Genomic DNA, 19,766 nt, shown 5'->3' on the forward strand with positions numbered 1-19,766 from the left:
CACAGACATCTCAAAATGTCAATCTGAGCCTTCCACTAAAACATGAACCATCAATCAGAAATAATCTGTCTCCTGCAAGATTTCAGTAAAGTTCACAACCATGAGATGATGTTGTTGGCATCGACTATGGAGCTTTTCATTTTCTTGAGGGGGAGGGAGCACTCAGTTCTGATTCACCAGTTTTTTGGTTTTTGTTTTCTTTTCCTCAGAGCACCTAACTTCCAGTATTTGCTTAGCAATGATTCTTTTTAAAATGTCCTTCTTGAGATAGATTTTTGTATATCTCCGCTCTCCTTTAGGACAACTACATGTACAAAATCTTATAGGCTTATAATTCTGTATGCTATATAGAAACATAAATAAAAACCTAGAGGTCAACATAAATAAAATAAAACTTTATTTTTTAAATAAAATTATGTTTTGGTTAAAGAAAAGATAGTGTGTCATTTTGTTAGTAGTACAGACAATTTTTTATCCAAAAGAATACATTGTGCTTTATTGTGTCATTTGTCTGAACACAGACTCAGTGGAATATCTAAATGATACCCTGCTCTGAACTCCAAGTTGAAAGTAAGTTTTTATTATACTTGAGGGAAACAATGGGTTCAGCTGCTTATTGCAAGGAGCAATTGTCAAGGGAGAGTTAAACTCAATTACTGTAACCATACTGAATAAAAAATACTGCCAAGAACAAAAATACGCCTGGGTAAAGACAGCCACTGAATAAAAAAATCGACATAAAGCGTATCAAATATTTATTTATCTGGGCAACAAAGGACTATGATACATTGACAGGCATGGAAACTACTGCCGGCACAACTCAATACAATACAACTATAACTGCTTCCAATATGGCCAGTGGAGTTACAGGATACCAGGTGGTCCCAAATGTTTTAAGTTCTTAGGAAGAAAAAAAAAAGAAAAAAAAAGGAGAGAAAGAAAAACAAAAGGGAGGAAGGAAAAAAAAAGGAAAGAAAAGCTAAATCTTGTTTTAAAAGACAATATTAATTTATTGCTCTGATGGTGCTTTCGGGAAAGGGACAGTGGATAAAAATAACTTCTTTCATTTCCCACAACACATAAATGTTGTAAAACCACTAACATGTTTAAAAATCTTGCCAGGGTCCAACATCACTTAATTTTTTCTGCAATGAGAAACTAAATGTCATACTAATTATATATAAAAATTCATGTTTTTTTATTTGTTCAGCTGCTTCATTGTCGCCTTTAACATGCTACAACAGGGCTAAAAATGATGTATCCCAGAGAAAAACCCCCAAAAAACCTCTGATATCTAAATAAGTACCATGAACCACATGATGAACTAAGAGGGGAAGATTTAAAACCCACTAAACAAGAGGTAAACGAGATCACCAGATAAATAAAAAAAGGCTTAAAACAGACTCACCATATTTACAATTCCCATTAAATTACACATAAATAAATATATACATACATGAACACTGATTCCCTTATATAATAACCGTGAATCGTGTTGCAATAGAAAGTTCAAGTTGGTCGCTTTACCTTTGACAGGAAAAAGTTCTATAACTGAAGATATGACATGGAACTGCTTGTGTTTTGTGTTCAAGTTTATTCACAATACTGATAAAATGTCATCAGTCCTTTTTGTCTTTTGTTTGTTTGTTTGCCGTTGCTGCTTGCTGCTTTTTTTGATTTTTTCTTAATATGGCTACAATCTTAACTGAAGTTTATGTAAGGGAAGGTGATGATTCAGTCCGGTGAAGCTCATAGAATTTTTTTTTTTAAGTATTATTTATTTTTTTAATTATTTTTAATATATTTTTAGAAAAAAAAAGGTCCTTTTTTGTTTTGTTTTTGTTTTCCTCCTTTTGTTTTATTAAAAAAAAAAAGTTCACAAACTCAAGACAGAACTTTTTCTCTTTGCTGGCTCCGTCCCCCTGCTCTGTTCTCTTACGCTCCAAACTGGGGTAGTAAAACGATGGTAGCAGCAGGGGAGAGGAGGGGCGAGCGACGAAAAGGGAAAAAATGGAAATGTGGATGCTGGGAAAGGGTGCGGGGAGAGGGCAGAGCAGTCCTGCAGAGTCAGAGAACAGGGTTGGCAGAAGGACACTCATTCTGTTGCTGTAGCCTGGGGTGCTGGGTGCAGGGAAGAGGGAGGAGGGAGATGAATGGACTGATGGGCTGGCTGTAAGGGGGGAAGGGAGAGCAGTGTGAGGGGGATCCTCACTTTCGGTGCTTCTCCTCTTTGTCGCCGCTTTTGGTGTTGTTGTCTGTGTGGCTGTTGGGATTGTTGCTGAGGTACATTTTGTCCATGGCCTTGAGCGCCTCGGTGAGATAGTTCTGCAGGGCGGTGACGGCAGCGCACACCGCCGGGCTGCCGAAGCCATGCGAGATGAGGTTGAAGTGGGTCAGGCAGCTCTGGATCCCCGGCTCCAAAATGGGGTTGGGCCGCGAGTTCCCCAGGGGAGATCGGTCCTGAGCCAGCAGGTCGGTGAACTCTTTACAGATCTGTCTGTAGCACAAATGGAGCAGAGAGACAGAGAGAGGGAGGGAGGGCAGGAGGGAGGGGAAGAGAGAGGGAGGGAAATGAACCATCGCTGTCAGCAGCAAAGTCCATGTGCACTCCCTGCTAGATTACACAAGGCTCTGGATCAAGGGGGCTGCTGCCCCCGAGTGCACACATGCACACACGTTCTCCACCCCTCCTTCTGCACAACCTTTCCCCCGATTCTCACTCTTGGCAGGCACGCACAAACCTCTTCCCCTCACCTCACATACACGCACAATTGCGCACACGCCTCACGCCCCAGCCAATGCACAGGCAAACAACAGGCAGCACGCATATGTGAGCATCTTTTGCCCACCCCAGCAATCCCCACATCGCACCCCTTCCTGCAAACACACATCCCTTTCCAGCTGGGTTTTGGAACAGAACTGTAACATGGTTTAAAGTTCTCCAGTGAAGGGGAATGGAAGAGATGGGGAGCAATATCCAAAGAAAGGTTTTCAGGGATTTATTTGTGTTTTGGAACTGGAGAGAGCCTTGGGCCTCCTCCTGCACGAGTCTAAAACACGCCCACGCGTCAGGAAGAAAGAGTGAGGGCAGAGAGGGGAACGGAGGCTTTAAATTAGGGTATTCTGAAGCACTTATATATGTACATCTATATCTCGAAATCCAAAGGCACCTTCCCACAGAGGGGAAGGCTGACGCTAACTGGGGTCTGGAAATTTCCTTCCAGGGAGGCAGGAAGGGAGGATACGAGGGCACGGTGCAGAAATGAGGCTGTATCACCCGCTCGCTACACAAACGGCTGGGGAAATAACACACCTTACAGCAAGAGCTTAGAGGCGTGTTGAAATAGTCTGTGTTCTAAAACCCACGTTAATGTCTTCCAGCCATAAACTGGCTCCCATCTTCTGCCTGCGCCCTCTGGCACTGTGCCCTTTGGTGACACCTCCATTGGTAATTAAGGGCTACTAAACAGCCCTTTTAATTTCCAGCAAACATATCAAAACAATCATTTTCTTCACACGCCACCTGGAAGTCTAGTCAGCCCCACCAATGATAAACTCCACTAGCATTTTGACTGCATACAGATTGGCATTTAAAATATATTTTTAATATCCCTATATTCACTAAGTAACAGAGCTCTTAGGGAAGAAAGAACCATTGCAGATTTTAATGAACTGAAATCAGTTTAATGCGCCAGTTTTATTTTACTGTCAATGGGAAACCTTCCCCTTCCACCTAAAGTGATAAGCTAACTGAAAAGACCTGGAAAATGTTTTTCTTTGAATAGTTATTGCCTTTTCTATAACTAAACATCCACCCACAATTTTCACAACTCACTTTCAAGGCAATCCTCACAAACCAACTTGATGGAGACCAAGCTGGGTTATGCAGCACTCCTAGAGCGTGAGGGCACATACACCCCCTCACAATTTGCAAAACCATTAGCCACTGACTGCGTGGCAAACACTTGCACACAAAGGCCCCAAACCCGGTCTCTCGCCCTCCCCTCACAACTAAGCAACATGCCAGAAAGGTAAATGTCTTACTTTGTAGCTAGAAGCATGTTTTTTCTTGTGACTTGCTCGTTTGGATCGGAATGTTGTCGGTTGAGAAATTCAGCTACTGCTTTGGCAGGAAATTCTGTCTCACAAACATACCCAAAATCTCTAGCTAGATGCACTGCTTCTCCTGCAAAGGAGAGATGCGGGAGGAAAACACACAGCTCATCAGTACACATGGCACAGAGGCAAAAATCCATTAGGAAAGAAAGCACTACCTTCTACTCGGGTTCTTCTTCTAAAAGACTTGGACTTGTTTCTTTACAAAAAGGTACGGTAAGAAATACTAATCACATCTTTCCGTGTAAGAGTTGTCTTTGCTTCAGTTTAGGGCAATGCAAATGTGTATTTTCATGACGGCCATTACAAGTGAAATCTCACACTCGATTTTTTTTTTTTTTTAAGTTTCCATTGACTAACAGATTTTATACAGACCGGCTCCATGCACCTAGAATGTGCACTTACATTTACACATACACATGTATACAACAGCCATTCATACATATTTCATTCAAAGCTATTTACTCCAGAAATATTTGTTTGCCTCAGCCATGTCTCTGTATTCTTTTGCAATGCATCAGTGATTAATATTGATCATAATTACTCCTAGAGCTCTTTCAAATAAAATGCATTAAACAGCTAAGTGTTTAAAATTTAACTTGATCGCATATAATTATACGTTCACCCCCAAAACGATTAACCATGAGAATTTTAGGGTCATTCCACCGAGTCTGTCTGTTTTGTTGATTTTCAAATCTTTGGTTTTAATTTCCTGAACCAGTTGGTTTTTACTGCAGGGCTTCCTGCCATTAGCTCTAGCTCCGGAAGAACGCATGCGCCAATTAGAGCTTCAAAGCCTCAGTCCAGTGAGCTTGTTTCCATAAAATGGAGCAGATCATAAACAATAACAGTACTCTAGAAACTGCCTCATTGCTACAGGACTCAAAACCCAAGCAATGTTTATACTATCATCCCCCCAAAATTAGCCACCACCGCTAAGCTAACTGGAGATCAGGCCTCTGTTTTGCTTTTTATTTTTATTAAAAACAAATAATCATTCTTTTAGAGCCATTGTATGCCAAAGCCAAGCAGAACAATAGATTACCATAAAACGTCTTCCATATTCATTATTTGTGAATAATGTTAAGCGTCTACCAAATCTAGACTTTTTACAAGTTCTCCCCTCATGATTTTTTTTACTATGGTGTGTTGATGCAATTGCAAAGCCTTTTCAAAAACACGAAGACACAGTAATTTTCACGCAGTATAAATATACTGCAGCTACTAATCTGAATGCTTTTTAAAAAAAATTGAAGTCTGACATGGCACAGCACTTCTTTCCCCATCTCTTTGAACATGAAACATCTCTAGCAGAACGCAAAGTGACAACAAAACAAAGCTACAAATTCCCTCCTACACAACCAAACTTAAGCTAACCTGCACAGCCCGGGCTGAGGTTAAAAGCACTCTGCAGGCTGAAGCGGTCCAAAACGTTGCGAAACCCACAAGTAAGGAGAAAGGAGGAGGACGTTATTTTCTGGTCGTGGGTTTACTTTGTGCCAGCCAGGGTGGAAAAGCAACTGTTTCAAAACTAAATGATTGCAAAGTCTTGAGCTTCCCACCTCTGAGTTCTGAAAGCATAGGGCATCCGAAGGTGTTAAAAGTAAGCTGCAAGTTTTCTGGCCAGAGCAAAGTAGAGGAGACTGATATAATGAAGGGAACATATGTTCTGAAAATGAGAACCAAAAGGGAAGTGGGGGAGTGCAACTTTGAGGCTTTCAGGACACCATTAATTCATAGCTTAGGTCAAGGATTCCCAAATTAATTCAGGAAGTAATGGTCACGCATTTCTCAAATGCAGATGTCAGAAAACTCAAATGATTTACTGTTATGTTGCTGGGGACATGAGGGAGGCAAATCCTAATGTGGCTGCAGCTTTTGACATTTAAGATCGCCTAGTTGTCCACTGGTGGAAGAAGGACGGCAGCGACTCTGCTCCCTGTAACTTCCAATCCAGCACTGCCGGGACCAAGCCCTCAGCCCCCACTTGCTGCCGCCAACAAAACCAGTTTACACTGGGGAGGGATTACTGGCCTGACTACGGGAGTGGGACAGGACCCTGAAAAGATCTAGTCCAAAGCAAATTAACCAACGGTGGGACATGCTGCTGAGTCTGCAGGACTCATGCAAGCCCGTTTCAGATTAAAACAAAAGGCAGAGATGTACATTTTTATCTGACCAAACACAACAATGCCTCAGCACTGACTCAGGAAAAAAAAAAAAAACTTAAGCCTTGTCCTGCTGGGGAAAACCAATGGGCAAGGTTTACCCCACCAACTCTCACAGCCCGTGGAGTCACTTACCCTCCACCAGCGAAGTGAGCAAGGTGACGTTAGCAGCTTTGCGTCTCCCGGCCGGCAGGTTTAGCCCTATTTTGTCCAGTTTCTCTCTGAGAGATCGCCCTCCATTTTTGGACTTTGCCCTGCACCACAACAGAAGGATGGTTAGAAGAGAGGGCCGGGATTTGCACCAGGACACCATGCTCCTACAGAAGGGGCGTTGAGGTTTGTGGGGGGGGGGGGTTGCTATTTGAAGGGATGTTGAGGGGAGGTTTTTGGGGAGAAAGGGCTGAAAGCTGAGCCTAATGCATGGATGGGAGCTGCACAGTGAGGTGACAACCCTCTTCGCACCCTCACCCGCCATGTCCCTAAAGGGGCTGCCTGCTCTCTGACGAGGGCCATTACATATTTCGCTAACTGGGAAGGTCAGGAGCCCACACCACCACACATGAACAGGGAGATGAACGCACAGGGGTTCATCTCCCCACAGATGAGCTTCCCAACAGAGATGGGGACAGGAGACAGACCACTTTGGTCAATTAACCCAGGAGTTTATCGCCTGTGTTTTATCCCCTGGATCTTATTCCCTGCCCAAACACTCTTTAATTGTCTGGACTACGTTTCGTCGGGGGGGCGGTCTCCACTGCCCAGGGGTTTGGGGGTGCCACTGCTATTGGGCTACATGACATGACGGAAGGTCACCCACGCCAGGCCGCGTTGTCATGGCTAGAGCGCCCCCCCCCCCTTCTGCCGGCTCTGCCCCGACCCCTAGCGGCAGGGGGGGGTGCTCGCTGAGCCCCCCCCCCCACCACCACCTTCCCCCCCCTTCTCAGCTCGCGGGCGCCCGTTAGGGCGGTAACGGTCGGCGAGCAGCTGGGCCGCCTGTGAGTGCGGCGCGGGGCGCGTCCCCCCGCCTCACACACACACACACACACACACACACACACACACACACGGAGTCCGCCGCCCCTCACCTCCGCAGCACTCCGCCCAGCAGGGAGGCGTTGAGGCACTCGGGCGGCGAGAGGCGTCGCTGCACTTCCGCCACCGTGACCTTGTACTTGGAGGTGGAGCTGAGCAGCGAGAGGCGGCCCGGCACCGAGCAGAAGACCTCGTTGGGGTTGACCACCCCGCCGAAGAGCGCGTCCTTGTTGATGGGGATGGAGGAGACGGCGTTGTTGTTAGACTTGGAGAGGGACACGGGGCCTGCAGGGAGGGAGGAGCAGGGCGGTGAGGGTGAGGAGCGGGCGGGGAGATAGGGCAGGAGGAGGAGGAGAGGCGGCCGCCGGACTAGGGGGTGGGGACTGGGGGGGTGAGGCGAGGGCAGGCACCCCTTCGTCCGCAGGGGGAGAGCGGAGCGGCTGCCCTCCACCAGAACAACGCCATCAAGCGAGGGAAAAAAAACGGGGAGTCCAGCGCTGGACGCCGAGGGAGGCGATTCCCGGGGGGCCGCGGCCACCCGGGCCCCTTTTCCCTCTCCCGGGGCCCAGCGGGAGCCTTTAGGCTCCGTCCTCGCCCGTGCCCCCCAGCCCCGGCCCGAAGGGGCCCCCACCGTTTTGGATAGATGGCTTGTGACATTAATAGCTCTGGGAGGGCTAATAGATACGCCAGGAGTTAAACGAACTCTTGAGATTACTAATAAAAGAGCCAATTATCATGTCAGCTCGGAAAGAGCATCTCTTAAGATTTATCCCTTGCACGTCTAATTTGACGTGACAAAGGCTTCGTGGGCAGGGGAAGGGGACGAAACTTTAAGCGCGGCGGCTGAGCTCGGGGGGAGTGTGGCGTGAGCCGGCACCTTGCTTGGCACAGCACCCCCGGGTGGCTTTGCACCTTCACACCGAGAGCAGAGCGACCTGTGCCGCCTTCCCGTCCCTCTGCTCATCCGGAGCGCGGTGGGAGCGCACGTCCGAGCGGAGACACGCCGACAGTGCCCCGCACACACCGCTCCGGAACCGGCCTCCCAGCAGTTTCAGCCTCCCAGCAATCCCAGCTTCCCAGCAATTTCAATCTCAAGCGAAGCAAAGAGCACAAAGCTAAGCACAACTGAGTTCCCAGCATCTAGCCCCTTGCTCTCCAGCAGCCCAGCTAGTGTCCGTTGCACTTTAACCACGAAAACACGAAGGGGAAGGAAGAGATTGTTCTCCAGAGCCCAGTTTGCCAACAACCATTAAACATCGATGCTCTGCGCAGAGCTGGGAAGGGAGCCGCTTGCCGAGGCACCAGAGCACCGGCTCGGCTTTGTTGGACATTTCCAGGGCAGGGCTGAGCCCGGCTGCCCTGCTCTGCCTCCGAGCCCCCGGCCAGCGGCGCCCAGGCTCTGCCACCACGCGCGAGGAAGCGGCTCACCTTTCTTAATTACAGTTTGATCCGGGATGTTAATACCGGGGTCTTCTACGTGCTGCAACGAAAGGGAGAGAGGCGGGCTGTCAGTGCGCGGCGCTGGCGAAAGGCAGCGGGGCATGGGAGGAGAGCCCCGAAGGGCACCGGGCAGAGGGAAAGCGATAACGGGGGGTCGGGGAGGAGACGGGGTTCGGGGGCGCTTCCTTCGCACGGAGGAACCCTGCCTCCCTCCCCACTCTTCTCCACGAAAAACGAGAAAAATTAATAATGATAACAACAACAAAAAAAGAACAAAGATCCACCCCACACCCTCGGGACTCGCCCTGCCTAGCCCGACGCCCGGACGGCCTCCAGCCTCCCTTTCTGCCTCCCCGGCCCGGCCTCTCCCCGCCGCAGGGGAGCACAAAGAAGCGCCCGCACCGCACCGACGGGGCGATCCGAGCCGAGCCAGGCCGGGCCGAGCCCCTGCACCCCCGGGGTCCCCACTATTGTCCGCTCGCACTTTTGCGCACTGGAGGCTGCAGATGGGGTTTTGCGCGCCCGCGCCGCAACGTGATTAGAAAGTCAAATGAAATCATGTTTTCTAATTCAAAAAAACTGACAGGCGATATAATGTCTGGCTGTGTTTACAAATTAACACCAGTGGTGCTGAGATAGAAGATTTCGCAATCGTTACAAAACACAGGCATTACCATTTAAAAAACTATTACTCCTTCTCTAGTCTTTGTCCAACAATAATACTGATTCTAACATTTTCCATTCTGTCTTGGATTTATGCTCCTGTTAATTGTGCCTGATCTCAATGATTCCGGGTGGATGGTACTAAGTTGCTTTATTACAGGTTTTATTATACTCAATGCTCTCATTTGTAACTTGCCTAAAGTGCTTCTGGATTTAAGTATAATTAAATTGAGAAATGTTCAGAAATGACTACTGCTGCAGTTCTTGTGTTTTAACTATATGGGGAAATATGATCCCTTTATGCATGCACCCTAAACCCATAAAGTAAATGTAGTGTGGCATAATACTTTTATTTGTGTTATTTCTACACATATTCCATACAGGGAGGACTGTTAAGTTTAAAATCCCACAGAGATATTTATGATTAAATAATTTTTAACCATCTACTTGATTTTCTTAAATATTTAGCGGTCCCTTTTATTAAAGGTTAACTGTTGCAGCAACAGAAAATTTCAAAAAATCACACTTTCCACGACCCAAATTTCTGCAAAGGATTTTTTTGTTGTTTCATAACTAGATAAACGTTCTCAAAAGATACATTCTCTTATTTTTATGCCTTCCTTCATGCATCCTGCTGATTCAGTTTTACAGAGAGGAAAATAAAAATGGCTGGGCTTGTTTAAGGATTTAAACCAGATGGCATTTGGTTTTCACAAACTATAGCAATGCTATTAATTAATAGATCTTACAAAGGCAAATAAAATGATTTGTACTTAAAATATCTGCACAAGAGGCTTCCCAAGCCAGCCCACTGCTATGAAGCACAATCACAGTGAGGGGGAATTCAAGAGAACATTTTAGGTCACATTCCTACAGCAATCAGGGGCTCGCAGTCAACAAATCAGTTTATTCTTACTATTGCCTCCGTGTTATTTTATATCAGGTTAAAAGAATCGACCTGTTTTTAACGGATCCGAATTGCTTACTAAATCCTCCACTTTGGGAAACGTATGCGTTTATTGCACAACTGCTAAACATAACCAGCAATTTTCTGTGGCTAATTTAGCCAGATGAGGGCTGTAATAAATTCACTATTTTCCCCGAATATAATTTACAAAAGATTTCAAAATGACCCCCCAAAATAGGTATATTCATCTGAACATTATCCTTGCAACATGAAACTGTACTCATTAAACTGTCAGCGAATATATTGTTGTAATATTTGATCTTGTAATTTGGGATGGCATTTCAGCAAAAATCACATCCAGATACCACAATTCCCTCCTCCTCTTTCCTCGTTGCAAAGTAAAGCAGCTTCAGCCCCTTAGCACGAGCTCTGTGGGCTTTAATAAATTTATTGGCATGTTCTAATTCTATTTTCAGGGAGAAACCCAGAAAGATGAACTTTGATCACAAGCAGTCATTCCTATCACATTTCATAAGGCCACTTTCCTAACTGAACAATAGTACAGCTCGCTTTGTAAACAGCCCTCGTGCTAATGTCATGCTTAATTAGGAATCATTTTTAAATCTGTATTTATTGATAACAAAATTAGATCCCCCAAATAACGCACCACCCGATAGGGTCCAAACATTTAATGTAATATAGGGTGTAGCAGATCTGGCTAGAATTTGATAACCTATAGCTAATGATTTATGAGGTCATCCCTCTGCACTACTGCTAAAAGAATAAGGCAGCATTTTAATATACCTCTCCTCTGATTTGTCAATTAATTCCTTTGGAGAAGAGGATCTGCCCATATCCTCTTACAACTTTAGATGTCATTATCCTGTATGCCAATTCTGTAATCACGGGGAACGTTTTTTTCCTTCTCGGACCACTTTCACCCACTTTTAATTTTTTTTTCCTTCTTCTTTCGCCTCTTTCCCTTTACGTTTCCCTGGGAGGACATTTAATGAGATCTCGCATTTCAGACTAATGTTTTTCCCAAGGCAGCGAGAAATCCCCAAATGCACGGCCCTGTGGTGATATTATACATTCTTCCAATCGTAACAGCTTATTGTCATTGAGAAGGAAAGATATTGTTAACAATGACAGTAATTTGATTTATTTATATTTTAGCGGGCACACTAACAGGGAGGCATCATACATGGACGAAACTCAAGAACCCATTGTTCTGGGTGGGGGGCTCGGGGTCTCATTGCCCCCCTCCCCTTTTTGCTTAGTGGGGAGAGATCCCCTTCCCCTCCCCTCTGCCCCCCGAGGGCAGAGGGATGCAGGGAGTGGTGCTGGAAGGATGCAAGGGCCCGAACAGCGGGACTTACCGGCACGTCCTCGATGGCGTGAGGGATGGAGTGTAGGGGCAAGTCGGCCAGCCCCGAGCCCAGCCCGTGCGGGGCGTGCAGCAGGTCGTCGTGCCGCCGGTAGTCCCTGCGGGGGTCCAAGCCCGAAAGCTGGTGGGGGAGCCCCCGGTGCGTGTGCAGGAGCCCCGTCTCCTGGCTCTGCCTCTGTCCCGGCCATCCTGGGTGCTGGGGCTGCGGCTGGGCGTGGAGGGGGTTGAGGCTGTAGGGGTCATTCACGTGGGAGTAGGGGTCCTGAGACTGGGGGTAGATGGGCTGGTAAGGGGGGGGGAAGTAGGGAGGCTGGAAGTCGGCGTTGGGGGTGTGGGAGAGCGGCGGGGCGCTGGTGTAGGGGGACTGACCCACGGTCCCCAGCTGGGGCAGCCGGGCCGTCCCGTTGCTGGTGCTGTCGTGGCGCTCCTAGGGTGTGGGGGTGTCAAAATGGGGTGGGGGGAGGGGGGAGGACACGGGGAGGAGAAGGAGGGGGGGAGAAAAGAAAAACAAAAGATAAAATCAAACTGTTTCTCGTCAAAAGCGGCTTCCAAATTTCGCCCGCCAGGCGATCCGCCCGCTCGGAGACAGAGCTGGGGATTTCTCTGCCCCCCCCCCCACCGCCCTTCCAACAAAATCCTGAGGCGCTCTCGCTTCTCAAATAATAACAATAACGACGACGATGGCAGCGGCGATAGCACTACTCATACCAGGACTGCTCACAACAATTCACGAAACGTTGCGGCGGCACAGCACGGATTCCCGACCGATCGCGCCCGGACGTTGCGGGAGCAGGTATTTGCCGCAAATAAAAAGAATCATTTCTAAGCGGGCCGTAGGAAAATAATAATAATAATAACGCTCCTGCCACCCAAAAAACGCTCCCGCCGGCCCTGAACAAAATTAAGACGGAGTCAGCCGCCAAGATTGCCGCTAACGCATCCCAAGAAAAACGTGGGAAATCAAAGACCACTGCCATCTTGTTACCAGAAGACGCCGAAATGGGCTCTGACCACCCACCCGTTCCCCTTGCAACTTCGGCAAACGTGTCGGGGCGAAGGCACGGCCGCGGGACCCCCCCGCAGCCCACCCGGGGGCAAAGCCGCGCCGAGCCCCCCGTTTGCCCGACGGAAGTGGGGGTCGGCGGTGGGACGCGGGGTCCCCGGCTCTGGAGGCTCCTGAGGCCGGGCAAAAGAGCCCGCAGGTACGTCCGGGGAAAAAGGCATGGCCTCCGCGGAGGAGGAGAAGGAGGAGGAAGAAGAGGAGGAGGAGGAGGAGGAGGAAGGGGGGGTCGGAGGGAAAGAGCCACGGGCCCGCAAAAAGGAAACGGGAAAGCTGGAAATATCCCGTTTGCAGGTGGCAAGGGGGAGAACTCTAAGCGGCGGGGTCCAAGCAAAGCCTTTTGCCGTTCGCAAACCAAAAAATAATAAAATAAAATAAAATAAAATAAAATAAAATAAAATAAAATAAAATAAAATAAAATAAAATAAAAACAGTAGGGGGAAAAGAAAAAAAAAGAAACGAAGAAAAGAAAAACACAGAAAAAAAAGCGAGGAAAAAAAAAAGAGAAGGGAAGGTAAAGCACCGATTTAATAAAAATGCAGGAAGGAAATAGAGCCCTCTCCGGCAAGCTGGATGCGAAAGCCCGGCTGCCACCGCCACCGCCGCCAACAATAGCAACACCCAGCGCCCGATCCCCCTCCGAGAGAGCCGCGAAGCCACTCACCATAGCCGAAAAACTGTGCACTAACATCTGCGAAGAGTCGGGGGTTACGAGGCAGGGCAGAAAAAAATAACGATAATAACAACAGCAACAAAGAAGCAGAGCAAAATGACCAGAGCTGCGCGCACAGCCCCCGGCGGAGCCTGCGCGGGCGCGGAGGGAGCGCGGCCGGAGCCCGGCGCTAAGCGCGGGGGGGACCGGGGCGCCTGGGCTGCTCCGCGGGTGCGCCACGATAATCCATCAGAACTTGCACCGATCTCGGCTGCCCTTCATCGGCTCTTGCAAAGGCGAGCTCTCTCTCTATCCTGGCGTGGTGTGAGGAGTCAAAGTTGGGTGCTTTTATTTTTGTTTTGTTTTGTTTTTTCGCCCTTTTTTTCTTTTTTTTTCCCCGCTTTTTAGCGTGTGTGTTTGTTTCTTAATCCTTTTTTTTTTCCTCCTCTCTTTCTTTTTTTTCCTCCTTTGACTTAGCTGCTGGTTCACTTGAGCTCCTAATAACAGATCTGCTGCCTTCCTGGAGACTCCTAATAGCAGATATTCATGACTATTAATATTACACGAATACTTAATAAGGGAAGAATGGCTGGAAATCGAGCGTGAAGCGAGAAGGCAACTCAAGGCAGAGCCTGTTCTAAATGACGTCCATTGAATGAAGAATCAGTGTATCTAATCAGAGATGGGGGAGAGGGAGAGAGAGAGAGAGAGACAAAAAGGGAGAGAGAGGGAGAGGGAGAGCGAGAGGGGGGACATGCTGCTGCGTCTGACGAATCACAGGAAAGGGGCAACATTTTAAAAGGTTGCAAGGCATGCAAAAGTGAAAGAGAAAGAGATTCGGAGAGAGGGAGAGGGTGGGAGCCGGGAGGGGGTGCGGCGGGAGTGAGGGGGGGCGAAAAGGGGGGGAGGACGGGCAGAGAGAGAGAGGGGAGGGGGCGCGGGATCCCCCCTTCCTTCCCTTCCCCTCGCTTCCTTCCCCTTCCCTTCCCTCCTCCCAGTCCATCTTCCCCTGCCCCCGCGGGCCGGCGAGGGCGCACCTCGGGCTGCGGCTGCTGGGCGAAGCCGGCCTCAAAGTCCACGGCGAAGAGCGGCTGCTGGCTCCCTGCTTGGCTCTTGTCACCCTCCGAGGAGCCCCCGCCGCCTCCTTTCCGCGGGGTGGGCTCCGGGGGGGCGCCCCCCCCCACCGCCGCCGCCCCGTCCATGCCTCGACGGCGCCCCGCCGGGGGGCTCCCAGCGCCGCCGAGCCGGCTCGCCTCCGTGAGTCCCGGAAAGCGGCTGGGAAAGTTTTTTGGTCTTTTTTTTTTTTTTGGGTGTCTCCCCTGCTCCGTCTCAGCCCTCCTCCGCCTCCCCGTCGCCGTCCTCCTCTTCCTCCTCCTCCTCCTCCTCTTCGAGGCCGAGGCGAGCCCGGGGTAGGGGGCTGGGGAGCCCCGGGAGCATTCACCGGGCTCCCCTCGGCCCCCCTCTCGGAGGAGCCGGGAAAAGAAAGAAGAGGGGGAAAAGACAGCGGGCGGGGAAGGAAGGGAAGGAGGGCGGGGGGGTGGGGGGGAGAGGGAGACGGGAAAAGAGGCACGGCGAGAGCTTCTCCCGGCCCAGACAAGCCGGGGCTCCGGCGCAACCCGTCGGACTGGCTGCACAACTCCCCAGCTACTCCCTCGGCCGGGAGCTGCTCCACTTTCCGTTGCCCGGCCCCGCAACGGCGGACAGGAACGGCCGGGCTGCGCCCAGCTCCTCTCCCCCAGGTCCTTTTCTTTCCTCAGAACCTGCCCCCCACAGGGCAGGAGCTCCCTCCCCCCCTGGTTTTTTTCCCCTTCCCCCGCAAACCCCCTCGCAGCCCGCATCCCCTTCCCAGGAGCGGCAACCCGCAGCCAGGGGCACCGGCGTGCCACATCCCCTCAGCGCGGGGCCGACAAAAGGCGCTGAGGACAAAATCCCACGCCTAAAAACCCCTCGTCCTGGGTGGGGGAAGAGGGGGAGAGGTACGGCTTGCTCCCCAAGTCCAGCCGGGGGGAAGCACTTAAGAAAAAAATAATAATAATAATTAAAAGATAGCCCTGACACCTCATTCCTAGAAATCAGGCTTCCGCCAGCGAGTGGATCTAAGCGCTTGGCTCCCACGCCGGGAGAGCAGCTTCATCCCAACGACTCGATCCAGGACCCGAGCACCAAATAATTTAATCCCCGAAGAGTGTGGCGAGTCCTCCATCCCTTTCCTACGCTACAGCACCGCAAAAGCCGCGGCGGGGGAGGACGGGAGCATGCCCCCCCGGTCCCCTGGCGTAGATGTCGGCAGAGGCTCCGCCGAGGTTGGGGCTGCCTCCCCGCCCGGCTCAGCACCAAAGAAATACATTCATTTGCACAGTGCAGTCCTTTATTGCGCGGTTCGAGTGCACGGCACAGGCAACTTTTGCGAAACGCGGGACAATGGTATTCGTTGGTTTGGGACGAGGCAGACCATCCCGGGCATGGCTCTTCTTCTTCTTCTTCGTCTTCTCCTTTCTGGCAGGTCAAAAGCCACTCGCCTCTTTCTCAAGAGACGGATGCACACCCGTACACAGACATGCGCGCACCCAGGGCTGTGCTGAACGGCTCCCAGCCCCCGTTAGATGGGCTCTGCGCTCCCAGGAGGAACTAAAATCCCTGCCCAGAGCCAGGGGAGCGCGGCCCTGCGGGGCGGAGGCTGGCTGGGGGGGGTGGGCGCCGCTCCGCAGCCCCGGATTGCGGCTCCGCAGCTGGCCCCGCAAGGCACGCGGCTCGCAACGAGCGAGCCGCGGCTCCAGCGAAATACAGGATTTTAGATGTCGGTCCCGAGTCGATCTATAGGGGTGCCTCGGGCACCTGGCGTGCGAGAGCGATTCTCTCTCTTCCCTTTGTCTCCTTGCCCTTTCATTCATCCAGCCATCCGTCCGTCTATCCATCCATCCACACGGATGAGCGTAGCATCCTACAGAGCCTTATCTATAGAGGATCTACCTAGAGACAAGACCGCTGCTGTATCCTCCGTCCTGCTCGTCTTCCCTCACACACTGCCGACAAAGCTGGGTTTCCACAAGCCCCGAAGTTCCTGGGGAAGGACCCCAGCCCCTCTCCAGCTGCAGGACCGCGAGGAAGCCTGGCGAAGGAGCAGAAGTTTTCCTAAACGAAATTCAGAGATCGATGGATGCTGCGGGGTCCCGCTCGCAGCTGAGTGGCCCGGGTCTCTGTGCCCCGGCCTGGGAAAGCTCTTACCTCACATTCCTCATACTTGATATTATCCGTCAGTTTCCAAAGCATTTTCATGGATTGGCGTGAGAGAGGATTTGTTTCTCTCTGCCTTTCACTAAAGTGGTGCCTCTGGTATGTGGAGCGCGGCTGGCGGAGGCTGTGCACAGCTCCTCTGCGCGCTCTGAGATCTCCCTCTAATGGTCGAAACTTTTCCCTTTTCCAGCTCTTTACCAACAGCCTAATCGCCTCATTAGCATATCAACAATAGCCCAATTGCTCTCCAGCACAACAACCTGCAGCGGCGGACACAGGTACAACGGACCCACGGGCCACGGGGCTTTGCCGAGCCACGCGTGGGGGCAGCGGCCCCTGACCACCCGTGCGCGGCTCCCCCCGCCTGCCTGGAGTTTGGGACTAGCCGAGAAGCCACCCTTCTCTTTCCTTTTTGGGGTTTTTCCTCCTCTTTCCACCGGGTTGAAAACACCCAAGAGGAGAGCAACGAGAACCGGGCCGCGCTCTGGCCAGGCTGATTGCTGTCTGTGGAGGCTGCTGCTGCCCTCCGGCTTTGATTTTTTTTTTAATTATATTTTTTGGTGGATATTTAAAATTCTTCTGTCTTTTGCAAACTATTTGCTTCCTCTCGGGTCTGTTGGCTATTGCTCTTCAAACAAACAAACAAAAAAAAACCAACATAACCTCCCAGACAGCATTGGGTGAGCACTAACGCGAACGCATCAGGAGCCAAAATGTCTTTTGCAAGCACTTCGACAGAGGGACAGAACAATGGCCATAATAAAACTTGGGTTGTTTCTTAGGTGAAGCGCTTCGTTTGCCTACCAATCCACTGCTAACTGAGCGCTCCTCCTGCCCTCCTCTAGGGTTTCTTTTCCAACCTTTATTTTTTTTTTTTTGTTTGTTTGTTTCCCGCGATGCCCAGCCTCGCTCCCTCCACCGAAAGGTTTCTTTTCTTTGCTCCATTTCCCCATTTTTCCCCTCCTTGCTACCGCTGCCTCGGGCCTGGCACGGTTCGGCCGGGTCCGGGCCCCCAGACCCGCTGCGGAGCGGGGCCCGCAGGGGACCCCCATGCAAACCTCCAGACCTGGGGAAACCCCCCCAGGGGGCACCCACCGACACTGAGGCCGTATTCACCGCCTGCAGAAACGAGCAACCCTTCCGGCCGCGGGGAACCCATAGAGGTGCCCACGAGGGAGCCGAAACACGCTGCTCTGCGCATCCCCAGCTCCAAAACGCAGCGCTTTCCCCCCCTCTCCCCTCCTCCTCCTCCCTCATCCCCCACTCCTCGATGCTCTTTATTTTTTTTTCCCTCTCCCCTCACCAGCTCTTTTGTCCGCAAGTGGCAGGAGAGTAAATTGTTGGTTTTACTCCCATTGAGGTTCAAATGGAGCTGGCAGATTCAGGCCGGCTAATGCGGGCCGGGGGAGGAGGGAACCCGGGGGGTCGCCGCGCCTTAGCGCCGGCCTGGCGGGGCAGGGCCGAGGAGTGCGGAGCCCCCCCACCCGGGACCACCCGGGGCAGCCCCCTGGGGCTGCGGGCACGGCTCCGCACGGCCCACCAAAGCCGAAGGGGTGGCTCAGCGAAAAGGAGGGAAGGGGCGCACGGCGAAGCCGGGAGTGAATTTCAAGGCACATAGACCGTAAGTGAAATCGTGTAAGGGTTGCTTTCAGGAGAAAACTAATAATAATAATAATAATAATAATAACAACAAAATCCTCTTTTGATTACTTCTGCGCGCCGACCTGATAAAAGAACGCCGGGACTAACTGGGAAAATAACTTAAGAGATATATTTGTTTACTGCATGAAAGAAAGAGAGAGAGAGAGAAAGAGAGAGAGAGAGAAAGAGAGAGAGAGAGAAAGAGAGAGAGAGAGAAAGAGAGAGAGAGAGAAAGAGAGAGAGAGAGAGAGAGAAAAGCACAGGGAAAGACTTAGTCACGAGACTCGAAAAGTTGGGAGCAGAAAAGATGGGTTCCCATCTTGCACTGCACTGTCCGGGAAGAAGTAAATCGTTTTCCACAGCAAAAACAAGAGTGCTTTAACAGCCCCCTTTGCCTTCAGTTTTTATTAACCGCCCAAATCGCGGCCGCACATTCCGGAGGCTGCGGGATTTCCCAGAACCGCCCCGGTTACCCCACGCGTGGCGGCTCCCCCGTAGGGCGGAGGGGTCCCTGCGGCCCCATGGGGCCGGGGCCACGCTGCCACCCCCCAGCCACCCTCCCCGACTTCAACTCGCCCCGGGGGCCGCTCCCGGCACTCCTCCGGCCGGGTAGGAACAGCGGGGGGCTTTTTTTTCGCACAGACTGGGCTCGGGGAGCCCACGGCGTGGCTGTCCCCCTGCAACAGGTAGCAAGCGGTGGGATTGGGCTGGGGGGCACAGGTAGGCGCACCCCACAATTTAGCCCTCTTCTTACCCCGCAGCCAGCGGCTGCAAGGCCCGACACCTTTCCCCATTCCAGCCCTATCTCCCCTCCCAAAATAACACCACCACCCCAAAACAACAACAACAGCAACAACAAAAAATCCAACAGCAAAGGAGGCTCACGTTACCTGCCAGTCCCCTATTTTGGCAAGGATGGACATCCTGGCTGCGGACTGCGTATCCCCAGATCCCCTCTGGTCATGGACTGCGACTTACCCGCAACGCCTGTGGGTAAATCCTCCCCTTACCTGCGCCGGGATTCTCTCACCTGGCCATAAAGAGCTAGGTGCTCCCTGCCTGCGCCTGCGCGCTACTTGCGCGCTGCCTGCGCGCTGCCCCCCGCCGCCGCGCAGCCCCAGGGCTGCCCCGGGCCGGGGTGGGGACGGGCAAGCCCCCTGTCCTTCTATTCCTCCGCTCCCCGGCGGAGCAGCGGGTTCCCTCGGGGGCGAATTCCTAACTGCGACAGTGATAATAACAATAACCGGCCTACAATAACAGCCCGAAATACAAAGCGCCTCGGGGCTGGAGCTTCCGAACTAGCCCAAGGGGGGAACGGGGGTGCTGCAGGTTGCCGGGGGAGCTGGGAGGAAGTAAGAGAGACGCAGATGATCTTCCCAGCCCCCCTACGACGGGGTAAAGGGGGGTTCCCGCCGCCGTTCCCCATCCCTGCCGGTCCCGGGGATGCTGCGATCCCTCTAGGACAT

At 51.4% G+C, this 19,766-nt stretch overlaps 1 protein-coding gene across 6 annotated transcripts; it reads right to left on the reverse strand.

The window, feature by feature from the left end:
• Positions 1-380: 380 nt before the first annotated feature.
• Positions 381-19,735, reverse strand: TFAP2A (transcription factor AP-2 alpha). 6 transcript variants are annotated; one of them, XM_083823540.1, is made up of 8 exons: positions 16,651-16,863; positions 13,438-13,464; positions 11,706-12,140; positions 8,745-8,796; positions 7,370-7,601; positions 6,420-6,538; positions 4,045-4,186; positions 381-2,497 (listed from the first exon to the last, which is right to left on the reverse strand). In XM_083823540.1, the coding sequence occupies exons 1-8, from the start codon at positions 16,699-16,701 to the stop codon at positions 2,209-2,211; spliced, it is 1,347 nt and encodes a 448-aa protein (XP_083679666.1). In that variant the 5' UTR covers positions 16,702-16,863; the 3' UTR covers positions 381-2,208. The 6 variants fall into 6 exon arrangements, with proteins under 6 accessions (XP_083679666.1, XP_083679664.1, XP_083679663.1 ...); XM_083823538.1 differs by lacking the exons at positions 13,438-13,464; positions 16,651-16,863 and adding an exon at positions 19,191-19,735; XM_083823537.1 differs by lacking the exon at positions 13,438-13,464 and having other exon boundaries at positions 16,651-18,453.
• Between the last annotated feature and the right edge of the window lie 31 nt (positions 19,736-19,766).

The sequence above is a fragment of the Anser anser genome, assembly GCF_964211835.1.
Source record: "Anser anser genome assembly, chromosome: 2".
Taxonomy (NCBI): domain Eukaryota; kingdom Metazoa; phylum Chordata; class Aves; order Anseriformes; family Anatidae; genus Anser; species Anser anser.